Source organism: Pelophylax lessonae (genome assembly GCF_965119305.1).
Source record: "Pelophylax lessonae genome assembly, chromosome: 7".
Lineage (NCBI taxonomy): Eukaryota > Metazoa > Chordata > Amphibia > Anura > Ranidae > Pelophylax > Pelophylax lessonae.
This window is the reverse complement of record NC_138774.1, coordinates 177,742,936-177,765,731: the sequence shown is the minus strand read 5'-3', so window position 1 is coordinate 177,765,731 and position 22,796 is coordinate 177,742,936. Positions and strand designations below refer to the sequence as shown.

At 46.7% G+C, this 22,796-nt stretch overlaps 1 protein-coding gene across 1 annotated transcript in view; it reads left to right on the top strand.

Moving 5' to 3' along the window:
• Window positions 1-22,796, top strand: part of GSN (gelsolin) — a 128,201-nt gene that overhangs the window by 84,644 nt on the left and 20,761 nt on the right. The window contains exons 10-11 of the mRNA XM_082263160.1: window positions 5,537-5,670; window positions 6,948-7,038. Of these exons, the coding sequence (XP_082119286.1) occupies window positions 5,537-5,670; window positions 6,948-7,038 (225 nt within the window). The remainder of the gene's footprint in view (window positions 1-5,536; window positions 5,671-6,947; window positions 7,039-22,796) is intronic.

Below are 22,796 nucleotides of genomic sequence, written 5' to 3'. Positions count from 1 at the left end.
TCCACAGAGTGGATGTTCAAGCATCGGCAGATGCTTCCTTTGGCCGCAAGGTTCTTAGTGCGGCGGTCCCTTAGGGTCCCTGGTTTTGGTCCTTTGGGCTGTTTGGGATTTCTTTGTATCCCTGGGTTATTTGTTTTTTTCCTGGGTTATTGCTCCCGTTGAGCAAATTTTTTCTCGTGTTGCCCAGCTGGTTTCCTTCCTTTGGTAAGGTTACTTTCTTGATGTGGAGACTGCGTTGCCTTTAGGCGCGGCTGCGTTTCCCACCCCTCATGTTTGCACTGCTTTGGGACGTCCCCATTGTGACGAATATGAAGATGGCGGCGACTGTTGGAGGACGTAAGAGAAAACGGAATTTTTGTAAAATCTTACCTGTAAAATTCCTTTCTCGGAGTCCTCCGACAGTCGCCGCCCCCGCCCCTCTTTTGGGGTTTAGGTACTCTACTGCTATTCCACTGAAACTGAAGCAGGAAACAGGAAGCAGGAGGGTATAGACTGAGGGGACCACCCCCTGGGGTGGGGATATGTTAAAAGCTTTAATATTGACATATTCTGTTGCCTAGCTACTCCTACGGAGCAGAGTCTAATACCCCATTGTGACGAATATGAAGATGGCGGCGACTGTCGGAGGACTCAGAGAAATATATATATATATATATATATATATATATATATATATATATATATATATATATATATATATATATATATATATATATATATATATATATATATATATATATATATATATATATATATATATATATATGTATATGACTTCAGAAAGAAGTGGCCAACTTCCAGAGCAAATTTATTCTACCTAAACAATGTGTGGTGTTTTTTTTTTTTTTTTTTTTTTTTTTTTTTTTCTTTTATTATACACACAAAAAAAAATGTACAGTACATTTATGCACAAGTGCGATAAAACAAAAAAAGGGCAAGTCCAGCCTTTACATGTGGAACATAGAGTAAATTAAATTGAGGGATCTAACATCACAGACCCTCTCTGCATGTGTCAAGTAAATATTTTCTGCAGAATGACACACATTAACCCAGCATTTTAGCAAAGTGAGAAAAGATTCAACAGCAATTTTCATTCTTAAGCACTGTTCGAGTTGTCATTTGGTATAGTGCAATCAGAATTCGCCCATACATTCCAGACTTTGTGGAATTTTTTGAGGACAGCCTCTTGCTTCATACGTCTGTTTTTGTATAATGGAATCACTTGATTAGAGTTGGCCAGAAAGATATAGTAGGAGGGTTGTAGATTTACTGCTGCTCAGGGACTTGGATTTCTTAGCATAGTAGAGAACTATCCGTAGAAATAGCTGAGTATTTCTGGGTAGGGACTCATCATCATAATATCCAAGGAGGCACCTCAAGGGATTGCAAACATTCGGTATTGGAGATCGAGCTAATATATGCAGGGACCTCCGACCAGAACGCTCTGACAGATGGACACTCCCACATCATATGATAAAATGTTCCATCTGCTGAGGAACACCGAGCGCATAGTGCAGAAGATAATCTATTCAATCTGTAAAGGAGACAAGGAGTGTAGTATGTGGTAAATCAAAAAGAGGGAATATAGGCCAGAAGTGGTGCAATAGACTGACAGTGCAGCATTTTTCAGTATTGTTGCTCGAACAGATCTCAGAAGTCATATGTATGAGAAAACCATTGCCAGTCCTCTGCGAGGTGGTGTGTGACAATTAAACGGGAAGGTGCAGGTAACCCTAGGGCATCCACCCATTGTTTTACTTCTCTCAGGTCTGTGAAGTGTGCCTTGCCTTGGTAGATGACGCAACCTAGCTGGATAGAGCATACTATATGAAAGTTGCAAGAATGAGGGATATTTGGCGCAAGCAAAATGCCAGTGCTACTGGAGCGGTCTTTGCTGGGCTGGGAGGTGGGGGGGTAATCAGTTCAGTATGAAACCAAAAAGGTTCTGGTCCACTTAGATGGCTGCTGGTGGTAAAGAGGAGCAACTCTGTGTGGAATACAAGGGGGGAGAGAGAAATCCAAGCACCGATCTGAGTGTAGCAGTAAAAAACCTTTAATGAGGGATAAAAATATTACTCACAAGAGTAAAGTGATTACAGGCATCACATTTTTTGAGGAGGTCCTGGGCATCTCACATCCAGGGGGTCCCTCTAGGTCCTTGCGGAGCTGGTCCCGATGCAGGGGAGTGGCAGTCTCCTTTGGGAGACAGGAGACAGTCCTGGTCAGTAGCTGCAGTGGATAGCACTGGGCTGCGTGTGGATGGGCCGTGACGTCCCTTCCTGGTGTGCAAAGCCTAGAACGAGCGGCGTCGCGTTGCATGCACTCCTTCAGGCCTGACCAGGGCTGTCTCCTGTCTCCCAAAGGAGACTGCCACTCCCCTGCATCGGGACCAGCTCCGCAAGGACCTAGAGGGACCCCCTGGATGTGAGATGCCCAGGACCTCCTCAAAAAATTTGATGCCTGTAATCACTTTACTCTTGTGAGTAATATTTTTATCCCTCATTAAAGGTTTTTTTACTGCTACACTCAGATCGGTGCTTGGGTTTCTCTCTCCCCTTATATGGAAGTTGCAGATTACCTAGGTGTGTTTTTTTTTTTTTTTTTTATTTTAACTGAGGAAGGTCTCGCGTTTTTTGTGTAGCAGCTGAGAAATCAGGAAAGATAGATGTTGTTTCCATTCGGATATTCAGCCTTTGTCTCGTGGAGCTCTTAGGACCATTTCTCTATCTTGGTAATCCAGTAATTTGATGAGCAAGGGGGTGTACCCGATGGTAGAGGGCATAGAGGCACCCTATGGGCTCGTTCAATTGTGAACAGGTGAGAACATGGAGGCGCCAAAAGTGTTAATAAGCCAGCGTTCCATAAAGGCTTCGGGATTTTTGTTCTCAAATCCCTCTGGGAATCCCAGAAAACGTAAATTATTACACCTCAAGCGATCTGCCAAATCCGTTTATCTACAGTGACATTTTGGTTCTTACATAAATCATTAACTGTAGCTTGTAAGGGGCGAGTAGTGTCCTCTAGATCAGTGGTCCTCAACTCCGGTCCTCGGGCCCACTAACAGGCCAGGTTTGCAAGATAACTAAATTACATCATAGGTGATCTCATTTGCTGCTCAGTGATTGCAGTATTCTAGTCTGCATCTCCCCAAGGTAATGGCGGCACAGTGGTGTAGTGGTTAGCACTTTCACCTAGCAGCAAGAGGGTCGCTGGTTCGAATCCCAACCACACCACCTGCCTGGAGTTTGCATGTGCTCCCTGTGCCTGCGTGGGTTTCCTCCGGGTACTCCGGTTTCCTCCCACACTCCAAAAGACATGCTGGTAGGTTAATTGGATCCTGTATAAAAAAACTTGGCCCTACTGTGTATGTATGTGAGTTAGGGACCTTAGATTGAAAGCTCCTTGAGGGCAGGGACTGATGTGAATGTACAACGTATATGTAAAGCTCTGTGTAAATTGACAGCGCTATATAAGTACCTAAAAGAAATAAATAATACTTAAAATCTGGCCTGTTAGTGGGCCCCGAGGACTGGAGTTGAGGACCACTGCTCTAGATCACTGATATATTGCTCAGCACTAATATCCCTGTGGCGGAGGTTATGCACTTTGTGTTTAAGGAATGACCGATCCATCCGGACTAGGTCAATCTGTGTAGTAAGGGTGGTTGGCATGTGTAGTAAGGGTGGTTGGCAATGCTGAATGGCCTTTGTGAGACAGGGTAGGCTCAGTGTGACTTCCTGCATGGTCTGTATTGTGAGATGCCTGTGTCTCGGTGTCAGGGAAGAGACATGCCGGCAGCTCAGCTAGGCTAGGCACTAGGACGTCTGCAGGCTGTGTCTTTGCAGTTCCCGGGCCAAGAGGGGAGCCAGCGCCATCTTGGAGCAGAGTACAGGAGGAGTGAGGAGCCTTGAAGCCTGGCACACCAGCGCTGGTATCCCCGATTTTGACCATCTCTCAGGTGGCGCACTACATGCGGGGAAGTTTGTGCAGGTAAAACTGGTGGATTTAGATCACCGGGTCAGCAGGATTAATGCAGGATACAGGCGGGTAGGAAGGAGCTCTAGAGAACTGCTGCGTACACCCTGGAAGTTGGCCACGCCCCCCCCCCCCCAAACAAGGTTTATGGTCTTTTCTTTTTTTTCTTAAGCCCTGATAACTAGCCAAAGAGTAATGTCAGTAAAGGACGCCAACGGAAGCTGTACATTTAATTCCCGTGTATTTAAATGTATCGGACATCAAAATCAGGCAAGTAGGAGGTGTTCTCAAAGCTGGCTGCCTATCTTAGGGGGAAAATGTTGATTTCGCCCAATTTAGATTAATTAGATCCCAAATTACTGTATAAGGGAGAAGGCTGCAGACAGCGATGAACCACTGTATTGAATGTAATCTAAAAAAAATCTGAGTACCTTATTGCTGTTCAGAGGTCACATGGTATTTGCCAGGTCTTTCCTGTCCTTGGGGAAAGTTGAGGGAGGAGTTTCACTTTCTAGTATTCTGTTGTAAGAATCTGTGTCTGCATAGCACTGATTGGTGCTGTCAGTCACATGATATAAAGGCTTCCAGAATAAAAATAAAAACACTTGCTGCCATTTTTTTGAAGCTTCATCCAAATCTTCATTTCAAAGCAAAGGTTTATTTTTTCACAAGAACATGGTGTAGGTGGAGTTTAAGTTGACTGAGGATAGATCTTACTTGACACTGTAAACCTGGAGGAGGTTCTGCCAATCATAGGCTGTCATGCCTCTCCAGTCTGCGTCTATGGTGTGTATATGCTGGGACTAGTGGAGATGATGCCTCCAAAAATCACCATTTTGTATCCCACCCCATAGTGTTTGGCAATATGAGGACATGGATGAGAAAGGGAGTGGACTGTCATTTACTACTGTGTACAATGTGTGACTCTATAGTCACATGGGCTACACAGATAAGAGAAAGGAGCAAATGGAACAGCTTAGAAGGGAACTGAAACTAGTAGATGTCAACAGCTGGTCTACACAATCTCAGGCTTCAGCAGGGACACAGACAAGGAGGGAGGGACAGTGAACTGCAGGATCAACCAGGATGTTTGCAGTCTACAGCAAACAAATGCTCTAGTGCAGTGGTCCTCAACTCCGGTCCTCGGGGCCCACTAACAGGCCAGGTTTGCAAGGTAACTAAACTACATCACAGGTGATCTAATTTGCTGCTCAGTGATTGCAGTATTCTAGTCTGCATCTCCCCAAGTTAATACCTTAACATCTGGCCTGTTAATGGGCCCCGAGGACCGGAGTTGAGGACCACTGCTCTAGTGAATGATTAAGTATGAACACAATGTAATATAGCATGTATTAACAGTTTTTGATTTGGGTTTGACATTTTAAATTTGTGGGAAAGTCTAGATCCTGCGTTCACAGAATGCAGCTGTGACCGAGGTTCTTCCATGGCATAAACCAAAACTGTGATAATGTGAGCTTACTTTTTGTTTTCAGGTTTTGATTTCTCAACTCCTTTAAAAAGTTCACTGCTCATATGGGTTTTTTTTTCTTTTCTTCCCCAGATTTGGCGCATTGAGGCATCAGAAAAAGTGCCTGTATCTGCTTCCAACTATGGACAGTTCTATGGGGGAGACAGTTACATTATTTTGTACAGTTACAGCCATAGTGGAAGGAAAGGACAGATTATCTACACCTGGTAAATATTCTGGATGTTTTCATCTCTGGGAGCAGGGATTGTTTGCTGCCAATAGTATACGCAGTGTTTTTTTGTTTTTTTAAAACTTGCTGCAAAACCATTCTTTCTGTTGTGTGTGTGTGTGTGTTCTCAGAGGAGTAGCTTGAAGCTTGTGGGCCCGATGCAAACATTGGCCTTAAACCCACCACCACCTGCCATTCCCACTGCATGTCAAGTTACTCCTACCGCGCACACCCTACCTTCACCATCCTGGCAATGCCTCTACGACCCCGCCCCCCACTATCCTAGTAATGGCATGCCCCCCCGATGCTGCTTAGATTGACCAAAAAAAAACCGTTTATGACTAAGTGTTGGCAGACCAGGTGCTGTGGGGGAAATGTGTCTGTTCGAAGCTGCTTCCGCATTAAAGAACACTCCTCACAAAGCAGTGTGCCTCTTACCTAAATTAGAGGTCCTGTCCCAGTTTTTAGGTGGCACGCTCCTCCTGCTTTGCTCTGTTTTGTGTTGCAGAGAGGCAGCTCGCTGCCCCCCTGCCATTGTCGGCACATCAACAGTGAGCACCACACTTCCCTGTCCGAGGCTGTTCAGTCATGATCCTCCGAGTAAATTTCGGCACACATGGCTTCTCTCCAGCCAATGAGCAGGAGAGGGGTGTGGACTGGAGTCTAGATATGTGTACTGGAATACAGAGCTCTGCTGGGGCCCTGGGAGACACAAGGTGAATCGGACCAGGATTCTGTCTCCAGGAGTTTGTTGGAGAAAAATGCAGCATGTAAGATGACAGCAGGGAACCGCATGCCCCCTGGAACTAAACTCTGGGTTGCCTGGCAACCCCTTATACTACGCCCATGGGAGTTCTTCATCCACAGACCATGAGATGCTGTACAGACTATTGTTTGTGTTGGCTGCCTTAGTAGACAAAAAGGAGGCATTAGCAAGATCGTTCTTGGCAATATTAGTTGGTATTACTTGACAAAGTGTTGAAAAGATCTAAAACACCATTTTATCACATTTTGTAAAATAAAAAAAATCTCTACCTTTAACTAAGAATTGATAAAATAGAATATTTAGAAACGTTAGGAACTGTTCTCATACCATATAGGAATCTTGGGTAAATTACAGGTTCCAAATCAGGTGGGGCCATCAGTCCCTGAAAATGATGTAATTTAGCTCTTCTCCATTGTCCACTGGCTAACAGATACAGCATGTTTTGTGGCATTGGTGGACTGTCAGGAAATGATGCACTGATTGATTGGTATTTGCATTCTCTGTTGCAGGCAGGGTCTGGAATCTTCGAAGGATGAGATCACCGCATCGGCATTCCTGAGTGCTCAGCTGGATGAGGAGCTGGGAGGAAGCCCTGTACAGGTGACTGATGGTGATACAAATAGTGCTGTGTACAGTTCATTTATTGAATAGGTAGCTGGTGTATGTGCTCCCATTGCAGGTGCATCTACATGCATGCTTGGCAGGATTTACAGCTTTTTTTTCTCTCCCCATTATTGCATGATGTAACTGGACAAAAGTCCACATGCATCTAAAAACTGAAAAATGAGACCATGATTGTAACCTTGGTGAGCAAGTACCTCCACTACACTGAACTTTCTCAGGGATGTGCCACTTCATCAGAGTGGCGGGCGAGGTATTGTCAGCCCTTGGCATTCAAACTAGCACCATTTCTCATCCTTTTTTTCAACATTTTTTTCAGCTGAAGCATCTGTTCATTTTGCATGGAAAGGTAATTTGCTTATTTTGAACTTATACTTTTATTGGCTTGAGTTGGCCACCTGGAGAGGGGTCATCTTAATTTTTAGCTATGGCTATACAGAGAGATGGTATTTCTCTAGCGCTCATTGACAGACGTAGTCCTCGGTGATACACCACCTTCGGGTTATGTTGCCTCCACAGGAGCAGGACTAGACAGGAAATTAAAAAAGCTCTGGCCACACCCTAGGGGCAGTCCCAGAGGGTATATCCTCTCTCTCTCTCTCTCTGCCTCAGCAAATCAGTTATTTTCTGTCTAGTTAGGAGTAAGGACCTAGATACCTTGCTGGGATCTTCGGTCCTGGCAAGAATTTTTTCTTAAAGGATTTTTTAGACAGCTTTTTTTCTCCAGTGTTCCTGTGAGATCTTCAAGCAAGAAAGCTGAACTGGGCGACGGGCTGGATGTTGAGATCCGGTGGTCACCCCAGTTCAGCCTACGAGCACGTGCAGGCCATAGCTCCGCGCTGGGTCGGCCGCGACAAAGTCCCATTAAAGGACTGTCCACGCGAGTTAAACGTCTCGCTGAAACGCCAAAGACCATGAGTCACGGCGTCCGTATCGGTCGACAGCCCTCCCGCCCCGGTGGAGAGGGGTACTGTCAGGAGTTGGTGCCCGCCTGGTTCCGGTATGGTGAGTAGTATGTTCCCCCTTTTTCCCCTGACGGGTTTTGTGGTGAACGCGGGCCCCTCTCTGTATGGTAAGATAGAGTCCCTCTCTATCCTATAACATGACACAGATCCTCCTACTTTGAGTGTGATTTTATGTGCAAAAAGCCAGGAGGCTTGGTTTGGGAGCTAACAATCTAATTGTATACATGTTAAAAAGATGTAATCTGTGGCATTCTGGGAATCTTACGGTGTTAAGAATAAGCTACCTACCAGTCAGAAGCCACGGACATGTAGACTGCCTTCCTAATCAGATCTCCAGCTATTAGCAGGCCTCCCGAATGGCCATGCGGTCCGCCAGGGCCGGTACCGCCAACCACGCCATATCCCCATGCAGAGAGAGTGTTGTGTGCCCTGCAGCACACCGCTATTTAGTACAGGCCGCCGCCATTTTTTTTGCTGGATCGCACGAGCCGCCATTTTGGCGTAGCCTCGTGTCTCCAGCATGGGGGCGGCCATGTTTGAGGTGATCCAAACACCTCGTGGAGCTTGGGGGAGGCGCCGGAAGGCGTGCAGAGGGGCGGAGCCGCCTCCTTTCTTCCTGGGCAGCCAGCCAAAAGACTTCCTGTTTGTCAAGACAGCGCTGTAACCTGTTGCAGTTAAACTCTGAGCATCAAGTGGTGAGCCTGGGGGTCTATCTCTCTCTCTCTCGATCGATAGGGATCCCTAGCAGGTAACACTAAGGGGCTTTTGTGGCGCTGGGGGTCTGAAAAAAAAAAAAAAAAGTTTTTTATTTTTGAATTATATTTTCTCTATCGCTCATTGACAGACGTAGTCTTCTTGATTCTCAAGAGCTGGGTTATGTTGTCTCCGCAGGAGTAGGACTAGGCAGAAAGACAAAACGTTCTGGCTCCACCCTAGGGGCAGTCCCTGAGGGTATATCCTCCCTCTCTCTGCTACAGGGAATCAGTTTTTTTCTGTCTAGTCAGGAGTAAGGACCTAAGTTCCTTGCTGGGATCTTTTGGTCCTGGCAAGACTTTTTTTCTTTAAGAAAAAGACATTTTTTAGGTAGTTTTCTCCAGTGTGTTTTTCCTGTGAGATCTTCAAGCAAAAATGCCGGACTGGGCGACACTTGTGGTCACCCCAGCCGGCCTACGAGCGCGCGCAGACCATGGCATTGCGCTTGGTCGGCCGCGACATATTCAAGTAAGTATGCGGGGCCGGGCGACGGGCTGGATGTTGAGATCCAGTGGTCACCCCGGTTTCTGCCTACGAGCGCGTGCAGACCAGAGCTCCGCGATGGGTCGGCTGCGACGGAGTCCCAGTGAAGGGACTGACTTTGCGAGTTAAAAGTCTCGCTTGGACGCCAGGTACCAGAGAGTCGAGGCGTCCACAAACCCCCACCCCGGTGGAGAGGGTATTGTGAAGAGAGGGTGCCTGTCGGTTCGGTATGGTGAGTAAACGTTCCCTTTTTTCCTCGTTATGAGGCAGTATGTATTATGGGCCCCTCCATATGTGGTCAGTATATATCTGATACTTACAAGTCCCCCTTGTAATACAGCATGTGTTTGTGGGAAGTGGACTTGGTTTAAGAGCTAACACTCTACCCAGCAGACTGTAACATTACAGCAGACATAGGAGGTATAATCCTACCTTATGTGTAGTGTATCTTCTGTAGATCCATATATCGCCTCTTAGCAGAGATGCAGGTGGATGTGCTGGGAAAACGATTTCGGCGGTCCGCCGCCATTTTGCCGTAGACCGAATGCATGTATGTCCTCAGGTCACGCCGGCCGCCATGTTTTTGGAGTCTTATGTCTCTTCTATGGGGGCGGCCATGTTTTGTGAGCCCAGCTACCTCGTGGAGAGCTGGAAAACGCCGGAAGGCGTACACAGGGGGCGGAGCCACGTCCTTCTACCCGGGAAAAAGCAACAGCTCCTTCCAGTCTGTAAAGACAGACGCTGACTGCAGTTGGTTGGAAACTTCACTGCATCGGTTGGTGAGCCTTGGGGGTCCCTCTCTCTCTCTGTGGGATCGAGAAGCAGGTACTCTGAGGGGCGCTATTGCGCTAGGGGGAGACACATAAAAAAAAAAAAAAAAAGAGGTATTTTTTATTTTTAAAAAAAAAAAAAAAAAAAAAAAAAAAAAGTTTTTTTGTGTTTTCTGGCAAAGGTGTCCTGAATTATCATGGACCCTGCCACTCATGTATCTCCTCCGGATCCCCTCGAGGGGTCTGCAGGATCCTCCAGCACCCCACTGACGATTAAATCATTGTCCGCTATTATGGAAGCTTGTGTCCCGGGTGGAAGTGGCTTGTCAGGGACAGGGCGCAAGTAAGCGACCCCCGCCTAACCCCTTATTATCTGAAACCTCGGATTCAGACTCTGAGCCTATTTCTGCAGTTGCAGGTACTTCATCTGGTATTGGTGTCTCGTGTACTGTCTTTTCAGACAGTGAGGAGGATGTTTCGGCATCAGCCATAGCCAGAGAGGAAGCGTTGGTAAACGCACTCATGGTATCTGTTCAAGATACCTTAAGTTTACAGGGTATTCCGTCAGAAATAGCTGAAACTGAGATCCCTTTTGGGTCTAAAAACGCATCTAGTGGCGAAGGTTTTTCCATTGCCCAAATGTTTTGGCAATCCAATCAAAGAAGAATGGAGTCTGCCAAAACGCATTTCTACTATTTCTAAACGCATTAACAGGCGTTATCCGTTTGAGGAAACCCTCATTAAGAAATGGACAGAACCACCTGTGGTGGATTCACCAATTGCTAGATTGAATAAAGCCACGGTTATTCCTTTAGAAGACGCTCCGTCTTTTAAAGATCCAGTGGATCGCAAGATAGAAGCTATGCCTCGCACCATGTTTGCCTTGATTGGATCAGCTTTCAGACCAATAATTGCTATTGGTCTGGTTTCGCAGGCTGTAACTGAATGGACCTAGTGGTTACGCCGGGACTTAGAAGAGGTCCCTCAGGCGGTATCAGATTTGTTGGAACAAATGATACAGGGGTTACAGTTTGTGTGTGATGCGGCGTTAGACGCCACTCCATTATTGGCGCGAGCATCAGTCTCAGCAGTGGTTCTCAGGCGTACACTGTGGCTAAAAGGTTGGTTAGCCGACCAAGGTTCCAAAAAAGCATTGGCTAATATCCCCTTTTTAGGAGAGCGTCTATTTGGAGCCAACTTAGATGAGATCATTAAGGATCTCACGGGTGGAAAGAGCACCTTTTTACCGCAAAATTTTAAAGGTAGAGGAACTCGTCAAAGACGAGGGCTTTCTTTTTCTGCTCACAAGAGGTTTTTTCGTCCCGCGGGTGAAAAAACTAAGTCCTCCAAAGCTCCTGCAGGAGGCGTCAGGGGTCGTTGGTCGGGCAAGCAAAAGCCCGCCCCCTCCAGACCTGAAGATAAACCGTCCAAAGCCTGAAGGTGCGCCCCCACCCATAACTGGGGTGGGGGGACGTCTTCGCCGGGTCCCGGATCCATGGCTTTCCAGAATCCCGGACAAATGGGTCTGCGAAGTCATAAGGTCAGGGTACAAGATCGAGTTTCGATCTCTCCCATCGGCGCGATTCTTCCCTTCCAATATCCGACTATCCTCAGATCGTTTAGAAGATCTGCGGAGAGCAGTCACAGATTTACTACAACAAGGAGTGGTAGTCCACGTTCCTTGGACAGAACGATTTCAAGGGTTTTATTCAAACCTATTTACAATAAGAGGAAGTGCGTCCAATTCTGGACTTAAGGGCACTCAATTCTTTTGTCTTCATAAGAAGATTCAGAATGGAGTCCATTCGCACAGTAGCAGCCTTTCTGCATCCAGGGGATGTCCTAGCGTCCATAGACATCTAGGACGCATATCTTCACATTCCCATTTTCGCAGGACATCAGCGGTTTCTACGTTTTTCCGTAGAAGAGAACCACTATCAGTTTGTGGCGTTACCTTTCGGTCTCGCCACGGCTCAGCGGGTCTTCACGAAGGTGTTGGCCCCAATGTTGGCACTTCTGCGCCAAAGAGGCATATCGATTCTAGGTTACCTAGACGATCTTCTGCTTCATGCAGAGTCTCCTCAGACCTTGCTACAAGACGTAGAAATTACTATGATTTCTTTACAGGAATTCGGGTGGCTGGTGAACCAGCAAAAGTCATTTCTGGTTCCCACCCAGAGGCTCGAATATCTGGGTCTAATTCTAGACACAGTCAGGACAAGAGTTTTTCTTCCGGTAGGGAAACTCCGAAAGATTCAATCAGCAGTCCACCAACAGCGGGTCTTCCCTTCGGACTTGCATGAGGGGTCTGGGGTTGATGGTGGCTTCCTTCGAAGCAGTCCCATTTGCCCAGTCCCATACCCGAATTCTTCAGCAAGAGATTCCTCTCAGATGGAATCGGAATCCGGAATCCCTGGACAATCAGATCCGATTGAGCAAACAGACCAGAGAGTCTCTGGTCTGGTGGCTTCGGTCTCCGATGCTCAGCCAGGGAAAGTCATTTCTGCCAATATATTGGACGACAGTGACCACGGATGCCAGTCTATCCGGATGGGGAGGAATTCTCGGTCAGTTATCTGTCCAGGGACTTTGGTCCCCGGAAGAATCCAGGTTACCGATAAATGTATTGGAACTGAGAGCGATCAGACTTTGTCTGATTCACTGGACCGAGCAGCTCCAGGGCAGCCCGGTTCGGATCCAGTCGGACAATGCCACGGCCGTGGCTTATGTCAATCACCAGGGGGGCACCAAGAGTGTCCGAGCGGCCAAAGAAGTGGCTTGCATTCTTCGCTGGGCGGAACGATTTGTTCCAGCAATCTCTGCGGTGTTCATTCCGGGGGTGGAAAATTGGCAGGCAGATTATCTCAGCCGTCGGACTCTGGATCAGGGGGAATGGTCCCTCCATCCAGACGTTTTCCACCAGTTGTGCCTACGATGGGGCACCCCGGATATGGATCTGTTGGCATCTCGATTCAACAGGAAAGTTCAGAGATTCGTGGCTCGCTCCCGCAATCCTCTAGCAGAAACCGCAGACGCACTGATCACCCCGTGGGGGCAATACCAGCTAATGTATGCCTTCCCTCCTCTTGGGTTACTGCCAAGACTTCTTCGCAGGATAGAGGAGGAAGGAATTCCAGTAAACCTGGCAGCTCCGGATTGGCCTCGTCGAGCTTGTTACGCCGACTTGGTCAGACTGATGGCGGACGTCCCGTGGAGACTTCCTCTCAGGAAGGATCTACTGTCTCAGGGACCGATCTTCCATCCTGCTTTACGATCGCTGGTTTTTAACGGCCTGGTTATTGAGACCCAGGTGCTGAAGGACAAGGGATTGTCAGCTTCAGTTATTCCTACTCTAGTTAAAACAAGGAAAGCGACTTCCAGAAAGATTATCATCGTACATGGAAGTCTTATATTGTGTGATGTGAATCCCTTGGGTTCCATCTACATCTTTATTCGGTAGTCCGAATATTGGCTTTCTGCAACAGGGAGTTGAGCAGAAGCTGGCCTTGAGTGTTATCAAGGGTCTGGTTTCAGCATTTGCTATCTTCTTTCAGAAGCTTTTGTCTACTCATTCCTTGGTGCGGAATTTCATCCAGGGGGTGCGACACCTGGCTCTGCCAGTGCACGCGCCGTTACCATCCTGGGATCTTAATTTGGTGCTGTCGGTTCTTCAGACACCTCCCTTTGAAAATATCAGGGAGATTCCCTTGCTTACTTTATCCCAGAAGGTGATCTTCTTGGTGGCTATCACTTCTGCACGCAGGGTGTCAGAACTGGCTGCATTATCCTGTTGTTCCCCAGATCTGGTGGTTCATAGGGATAAGGTTGTTCTTCATCCGAATCCATCCTTCCTTCTAAGGTGGTTTCAAAGTTTCATTGAATAAGGACAGTGTATTGTCCTTCCTATGTCCTTAGCCCAATCATCCTCGAGAATTTGCATGGCATTCCTTGGATGTAGTTCGGGCGATCAGGATATACTTGAATACTACGGATTCAATTTGTAAGACGGATTCACTGTTTGTGATCACGGATGGCCCTAAGAAGGGGTTGCCTGTTCTGCTGCGACCATCTTTAGATGGATCAGACAGACGGTGGTATAGGCTTATTTTATCTAAGGGTCGGGATCCCCCGTTCCCTGTTAAGGCGCATTCTACTCGGGCGCTTAGAGTTTCCTGGACCTTCCGCCATCAGGCGTCAGTGGTTCAGGTTTTCAAGGCGACTGTTTAGTAGTCGGTTCATACCTTTACAATATTGTATAAGGTTTATGTGATGGCATCGTCAGATGCCTCTTCTGGCTGCAAGGTTCCTGCAGGCCACTGTTTGAGGAGACTGTTGGTCTACCTCGAGGATTTGTGGGGTAGGTCTCATCTGTTTACTCGATGAGTCCTTTGATACTTCTGGTTGGCTCCGGTTGGGCCTTCTAGATTGGATTTTGATTGTCAATCCCACCCCTCATTTTGTGGCACTGCTTCTGGATGTCCCAGCTCTTGAGAATCAAGAAGACTACGTCTGTCAATGAGCGATAGAGAAAAATGGATTTTTGTAAGATCTTACCGTAAAATCCTTTTCTCTTAAGCTCATTGACAGACGTAGTACCCGCCCCTCTATCATTGAGTTGGGTTGGGTTAAATTCTCTGTACTGCTTTAAAACAGAACTGATTCCCTGTAGCAGAGAGAGGGAGGATATACCCTCAGGGACTGCCCCTAGGGTGGAGCCAGAACGTTTTGTCATTCTGCCTAGTCCTACTCCTGCGGAGACAACATAACCCAGCTCTTGAGAATCAAGAAGACTACGTCTGTCAATGAGCTTAAGAGAAAAGGATTTTACGGTAAGATCTTACAAAAATCCATTTATCCAGGAAGTGACTGGAATTATCATGGACCCTGCCACACATATTCCCCCACCTGTTTCCCTCGAGGGGGCCACGGGACCCGCCGGTGCACAGAGTGTAGAGTCATTTACAGCAATTTTGGAGTCTATGGTGGCTCGGGTGGAGGCGGCCTGTCAGGGACGGGGGTCAAGGAAGCGACCCCCGCCTACCCCTATACTATCTGACGCCTCTGACTCTGATTCAGAGATGGTCACTGCAGTTGCAGGTTCCTCTGCAAGGGCTGTTATCCCAGGTAAAGCCCCCTCAGACAGTGAGGAGGACGTTTCTTCTCCTGCTATAATTCAGGAAGAAGCATTGGTGGACGCACTAGTTGTGGCAGTGCAGGAAACCTTAAAACTTGAGGCTTTACCGGCAGAGGCAACTGAAACAGAGATTCCCTTTGGTACTAATAAGCCCATCAAAACGGTGAAGGTTTTTCCTGTACCTAAATGTTTCGGTAATCAGATTAAAGGAGAATGGGAGCATTCTAAACGTACCTTTACTATTTCCAAGCGTATTGCTAGACGCTATCCGTTTGAGGAATCCATCATTAAGAAATGGACGGTACCACCAGTGGTGGATCCACCTATTTCCAGGCTGAATAAAGCCACGGTTATTCCAGTGGAGGACACTTCGTCCTTTAAGGATCCGGTGGATCGAAAGATGGAAGCAGAGTCCCGCACCATCTTCTCTCTGATAGGGTCAGCATTTAGACCAGTAATTGTTATTGGTCTAGTTTCCCAGACACTTACGGAATGGGCGAAGATGGTACGCCAAGACCTTAGGGGAAAAGATATTCCCCAGGAGACATCTGATTTGATGGAACAGATTATACAAGGGCTACAGTTTATCTGTGACGCAGCCTTGGACACTACTCCCTTATTAGGGCATGCATCTAAGTCAGCGGTGATCCTCAGACGTGTGCTGTGGTTAAAATGCTGGTCAGCTGACCTAGGTTCCAAAAAGACCTTGACTAATCTCCCTTTTCAGGGGAATCGTCTATTTGGGGCCAACCTAGATGAAATCATTAAGGATGCCACTGGGGGCAAGAGCACTTTTTTGCCACAGGCTGCTAAAGCTAAGGGACCTCGCAACAAGCGAGGACCTTTCTTTACCGCCCATAAAGGGCGCCCGGCTGGTACTAGCGGGAAAGGCAAGACTCCTCCAGGAGGGTTCAAGAAGGGCTGGTCGGACAAGCAAAGGACCAACCCAGCCAAACCCGAAGCAAAGGAGTACACAGCCTGAAGGTGCGCCCCCACCCGGTTTCAGGGTGGGGGGACGTTTTCACCGGTATTCAGGACATTAGATCGAGCATCAACCACTACTACCGGTGCGATTCTTCCCTTCCAACATTTAAGTACTACAGGAAGCGGTAGTTACCGTTCCCTGAATAGATCTTTTCCTTTACCTTTTCCTAAGATTAGTCCCGATACCTCACAGGAATCGGATCTGGTTGACCAGATAGGCCAAGTAGCCTCTAGTCGGGTGACTTCGGTCCCTGAGGTTCAACCAGAAAAGATCACCTTTCCTGATAACTATCAGGTATCTGATAAATGTGTGGGAACAGAAAACGACCAGACTTTCTCGGATGGTCGGGGCCAGATACCTCTAGGGACGCCTGGTTCAGATTCTATCAGCGCCAGTGGTCCTAGAAATTCTAGGCTGGCCTCCTCAAGCCGGCCTGGCCGACTTGGACATGTTAGTCGTAGACGTTCCGTGGGAACTTCGTCTCAGGGAGTGTCTGTGGTCTCAAGGACCAATTTACCATCATGCTTTACAGTCGCTGGGTTTAATGGCCTGGCCATTGAGACCCAAGTACTGAAGGACAGAGGTTTGTCTACTTCAGTCATTCCTACCCTTATTAAAGCAAGGAAAGCGACTTCCAGCAAAGTCTATTATCACACATGGAAGACTTATATTGCGTGGTGCGAATCTTTAGGATTTCCTCCACGTACCTATTCGGTGACTCGAATATTGGCCTTTTTGCAACAAGGGGTTGAGCAGAAGCTAGCCTTGAGCACCATCAAGGGTCAAGTTTCAGCATTAGCAATCTTCTTTCAGAAGCCTTTAGCTACCAAATCCTTGGTGCGGAATTTCATCCAGGGGGTGCGGCACCTGGCTCCTCCAGTCCGCGCGCCCTTACCGCCCTGGGATCTTAATTTGGTTTTGTCGGTTCTACAGAAACCTCCCTTTGAAAACATCAGGGAGATTCCCTTGCTTACTTTATCCCAGAAGGTGGCCTTCTTGGTGGCTATTACTTCTGCTCGCAGGGTGTCAGAACTGGCTGCATTATCATGCCAGTCCCCATACCTAGTGATTCATAGGGATAAGGTAGTACTTCATCCTAAGCCATCTTTTCTTCCTAAGGTGGTTTCAGATTTTCATCTGAATGAAGATATTGTACTACCTTCCTTGTGTCCTCAGCCCAAGCATCATCGGGAACATGCGTTGCATTCCTTAGATGTGGTTCGGGCAATCAGGGTATACCTGAAAGCTACGGAATCTTTCCGTAAGACGGATTCACTTTTTGTGATCACGGATGGCCCCAGAAAGGGTTTGCCTGCATCTGCCGCGACCATTGCCAAATGGATTAGACAAACGGTGGTACAGGCTTATTCTATTAAGGGTCAGAGTCCTCCGTTCCCTGTTAGGGCGCACTCCACTCGAGCGCTCAGTACTTCCTGGGCCTTTCGCCATCAGGCGTCAGTGGTCCAGGTATGTAAGGCGGCCACCTGGTCGTCGGTACATACCTTTACAAAATTCTATAAAATTGATGTGACGGCATCGGCGGATGCCTCATTTGGCCGCAAGGTTTTGCAGGCCGCAATTTGAGGAGACCGGTGGTCTACCTCGAGGGTTTTTTTCTGTTTGAAAAAAAAAAAAAAAAAAAAAATTTTTTTCTCTTTTTTTGTTGAGTCTCATCATTAAGGATGAGCATTGTAAACTTCTAGTTGGCACCGGTTGGGCCTTCTAGATTGGGATTTGATTTCATTTTCCCACCCCTCAGTTGTGATACTGCTCTGGGACGTCCCGAAGGTGGTGTATCACCGAGGACTACGTCTGTCAATGAGCGCTAGAGAAAAATGGATTTTTGTAAAATCTTACCGTAAAATCCTTTTCTCTTAGCTCATTGACAGACGTAGTCCCCGCCCCTCTGTTTTTTGAGTTGGGTTAAAATCTCTAAAGACTGCTTTTTCACATAACTGATTTGCTGAGGCAGAGAGAGAGAGGATATACCCTCTGGGACTGCCCCTAGGGTGTGGCCAGAGCTTTTTTAATTTCCTGTCTAGTCCTGCTCCTGTGGAGGCAACATAACCCGAAGGTGGTGTATCACCGAGGACTACGTCTGTCAATGAGCTAAGAGAAAAGGATTTTACGGTAAGATTTTACAAAAATCCATTTTTTCTTACCACCGCCTTCAGTAGCTGCACTTGGTGACGCAAGTTCTAAATTGGAGGAAGCATGCAATATAGCATGTACGCTCCTACAGCTTCCTAGTTCCTTCAGTTTCACAGCTTTCTGGCACAGTTGATCACTATCTGCTCCTGGTTTTGCAGTTATGCTGATCCAGCACTAATGGACAAATGGTGGATGTAAAGCCTAGCTCTAACAGACATGGTGCAGCCCTCTCCCTGTACACACCAGCAACATGTGCCCTGTGTGGAAAAAGAAACCCAAAACATTTATGGGATATCCAAATGCCAGCGCACTGCAGGAATTGGGACTATTTTGGTTCTTGTTTGAGGGGGGCTTCTTTATGGTCTAGTTCAGCTGAGAACCACCTCTGTTTAAAGGTCATTGCTGTCGGTTTTCTATGCTAAATCTGACATATGGTGGATTTTACTGGTTCGGATCCGGATGCCTTGGCTGATCATTTTTGTTCAATATGGACTCACTGGTTCAGACTGATTTTTATCTTGTAGCTATTGCTCACATCTGAGTTTTCTCCTTATTCCTGGATGACTGGAATTTTGTACTATAGGCTGTGACTGTCTGCTATTAGTATCTAGGTTTTGTGATCTCCTAGTTCTCATGTCAGGTTATATGTGTGGGCACCCTGATTAAGTTGCTTATATGCAGAATGCTTGTATCAAACTTTTTTCTGCGAGGTCTTAAAGGGATAATTTTCTCTTGACTCATTTCTAGACACTGTGGTTGATTTTACTAAAACTGGAGAGTGCAAAATCTGGTGCAGCTCTGCATAAAAACCAATCGGCTTCCAGGTTATTTTTTTTTTTTTTTTGTCAAAGCTTAATTGAACAAGCTGAGGTTAGAAACTGATTGGCTATCTTGCACAGCTGCACCAGAGCTTGCACTTAACAGTTTTAGTGAATCAAGGACTCCATTAACAGCAGTATCCATCCTGTTTAGTGGCCTATGCCCTAGGGAATTTCCATTTAAGTCTTTCCTCACTCTAACCATTAAGAAACATTCCTTTTGCTATCGTTCGTTGACAGACCCAGCTCCATATAATTCTTGACCGTTAGGTTATACTGGCCCCCTACAGGAGTAGAACACTAGGCAGGAAAAGCTTTACCATGCCTCTGGGGCCATCCCTGAAGGCATACACCCACACTCTTCTATAGGCTTCAGTTTGTTTCTGCCTAGTTTAGGAGTAGGGCCTAGTTCCCTGCTGGGACTTCGTTCTTAGCTGTTTTTTTTTTTTTTTGGGAACCTTTTTGTAAGACTTTACTTTTTTAGTTTTGTTCCTGAGCGAACTACAAGAAACAGCCAGCTGGGTTTTGGACTGGATATGCTAGTTCCTTAAGTTTGCCCAGTCAGCGAGCGTGCGCAGGTTATAGCCCAGCACTAGACCGAGCCATGACCGAGCCCCGATGGACGGGGGCTGGCCTGCGAGTGGAACACCTCGCCGGGATGCATACAAACTGGTCGCCCTGAGTCGCAGCATACCCCCTGGCCGTAAGCACCCCCACCCCGGGTGGAGAGGTAGTCTGTTTGGAGTGGTGCCCACCTGATGCCGTTAGTATGGTGAGTGTCCCCCCATTCGTGGGGTGGACATGGGCCCCTCCCTGGGAAAGTCGGGGGACGGATGTATTGTGGCCGCTGCTGCGGTTCTGCAGGGGGGAGGTTTATCCTGGTGGGGGCACCTTCTGGGGACCCCCGTATGCCACTGTCTAATGACCTCCCTAGGGGGTTCTGGAGACCGCATTAGTGTGCCTTGGGGGGCTGTAATTTTGCTCTGCATCAGTATAAAACTTTTCCATTGAAATGTATGGGCGGCCATGTTTTGATAGTTCTCCCTATAGGAATGCATGAGGCGGCCATTTTCTTGGAGATCAGCGATTATGGACTCCATCAGGGAGAAGCTAGGGTAAGTAAATATGGACCCCCCTCAGTGCGATTGCGGGACCCTCAGGGTTGCAGCCCCTGTCACATTTACAACAGTTTTGGAAAACCTGGTGTCAAAAGTGGATTTAGTTTTAAAAAATGCCATTAGTAGAAAGCTCCCTATGCCTTCCCCTTCCTCTTTAGTATCAGATTCTGAGGTAGAAATGGCCGCCGCGCAGTGGTGTATTTAGGTTTTGTGCTGCCCTAGGCCGTGCACCCCCTAATTTAACTATGACCAACCCCTTCCTGTCAAGGCCACACCTTCATGTTTCAGACCCACCCTGTCATCTGTAAACCACACCCCTTCCTCTTTAGGCTCCACCATTTCCTCTTAGAGCTTCACCTCTTCCTCTGTCAGGCACTTTGTACCCACTTTTAATGTAAAGAGTATGCCCAGCTCTCAATGGAGCCGGTTCACACATCTCCCGGGCAGCCACAGTCTGCACTGGAAAAGGGTCCTGTGCATCTTTGGCTCCATTTCAGATGTGATTTGAGGCAAAAAATTTGGACCCGATTCACACCTGAAACAGTGAACAGGCATGCATCGGACCCCCTGCTGTAAACCATGGCTGCAACTAGTGTGAGCGGTTTCACACTAGTTGTGGCCATGGGTCCGTGGCATGTCTGTTCAGTTTTCAGGTGCGAATCGGGTCCACATTTTTTGCCTCAATTTGCACTTGAAATGGAGCCAAAGACGCACAGGACCGGTTTCCATTGAGCCGGTCACCCTCTCCTCCTGTCATGCGAATTGCATACGGAAAAACCCACAACCAATTTGCATCCGTGTGAACCCTGCCTTAGACCATAACATCCCACTAGGAAGTCACTGAGGTTTAAAATACTCGTGCACACCCAGTAAAAACAACAAACAGGAAAATATCAGTTGGTGTATGATTAGATTGAATGGTGATCTTTGGGAGGTAGAATTCAAAGTGTAGAATACAAAATCATTTCATCTATTTGTCTCCATTGCTAGTTGATTTGACTAGGGGTTGTGCAGTTTTCAGCATGGAGGAAAATACTGACATTGTCCAGTCAGACAGCCTCATTTTAAAAAAAAAACTTAAGCTCAACAACCTGCAGTCTCTGAAATAAGCTTAAAGGGTAACTCCACTTTTGTGGGAAAAAATCAGCAAATAGAAAAATAGCTTGTACAAGTGCAACACAAGTCACATTGTAATCGAATGTTATTGAAAATGTAATTTCCTTTTTCAATCTGCAGCTTGTAATTTTTTTTGTTAAATGCATTGCATTATGACCGCCTGGAGGTGCTCTGTACAAACTATGGGATACCCCCATAAATGGAATTCTTGTGTAATTGGCTCATTACCTTTCTCAAAAGTCTGCACTAGGATACAAGTCAGATGTTCGGCCATCTCACATCCTCTGCAACAGACATTTTAGTTTTGATGCGATACTTCCAAAGGGAAATCGTATCTAAAGGGATGCAGTCCCTGCCACTTTCCTCACTAGAACCCTGCAGGTGCAGCAGCTGATTGATAATTTTTAAAATTGCTCACATTCACTTTACACATAGACAAACCACTATTTTTTCATAACACAAGGTAGGAATCTGACGCACAGTTTGTTAAAACCCCTGCGTATACAGTAGCTCACTCAGAGGAGAATGTTTGTTTGTTTGTTTTTTTTTTCCTCAACAAAAGTGGGGTTGCATAGTGGATCGCTTTTCAGATTATGGTTTGGAGCTAGTTTGCAGGTGGTGTTGGGGCGGGGATACTGTCAACACCTGAACACCAACCTTTTTTGTTCAATCTCGGGAGACACTTTACATTGAAGTACTGTGCTACAGCCACCATAGACCTGCTTGGCATGAAGTTGCAGCGTGGTCCTCTTGACCTTAATGAGTGTTTGGCAGATGTAATGCCTGCCAAGCGTGACATGACCATTTAGAAGTGGCACAATGCATACAAGCTAGTCGAACCACCCCAATTTGTACAACTGAAGTATGTCTGGAGCCCTCTGCCTGTGTAAACAAGGCCTTTGTGTAATGCAGAGTAAATATTTAAGAAGTTCTATAATTAAGGGCTCTTTAGCATACTTGTTGCTGCCTAGATTGGTCCAACCTTCCCCTGAATTGTCCATGAATTGCTCACCCCCATATGCAACTTTTATGCTAAATTATAGAGTAGTTTTGTTATTTCTCTACTCATTTAGGGCTTGGTTATTATTCAGAGTACAGGGAAGATTTGATTTTTTAAAATTTGTTTTTCAGGGCCAATGTCAAGGTTTTTTTTTTTTTTTTCCTTGGCGTCATGTAATTGGTTTGCCCCAGATCGCCAACTGTCCTAGGAGAGGGCATGATGCGGATTTCTTCTTCCTTTTTTATTTATTTTTTTATTTTTAGTAACTTTAGATTTTGTCTTTTTTCTTTTCAATGCCTCTCCTCCTCTTTCCTGACAGGGACCTCGGAAGCAGGTACCCTGCATGTCCTACTTGTTTTGTCATGATCCACAATCAGTTTAGGTTTACTCCTGCAACTGTACACCTACACAAGGTTTAGGTTTCTTTGTGGTATACTGATACCT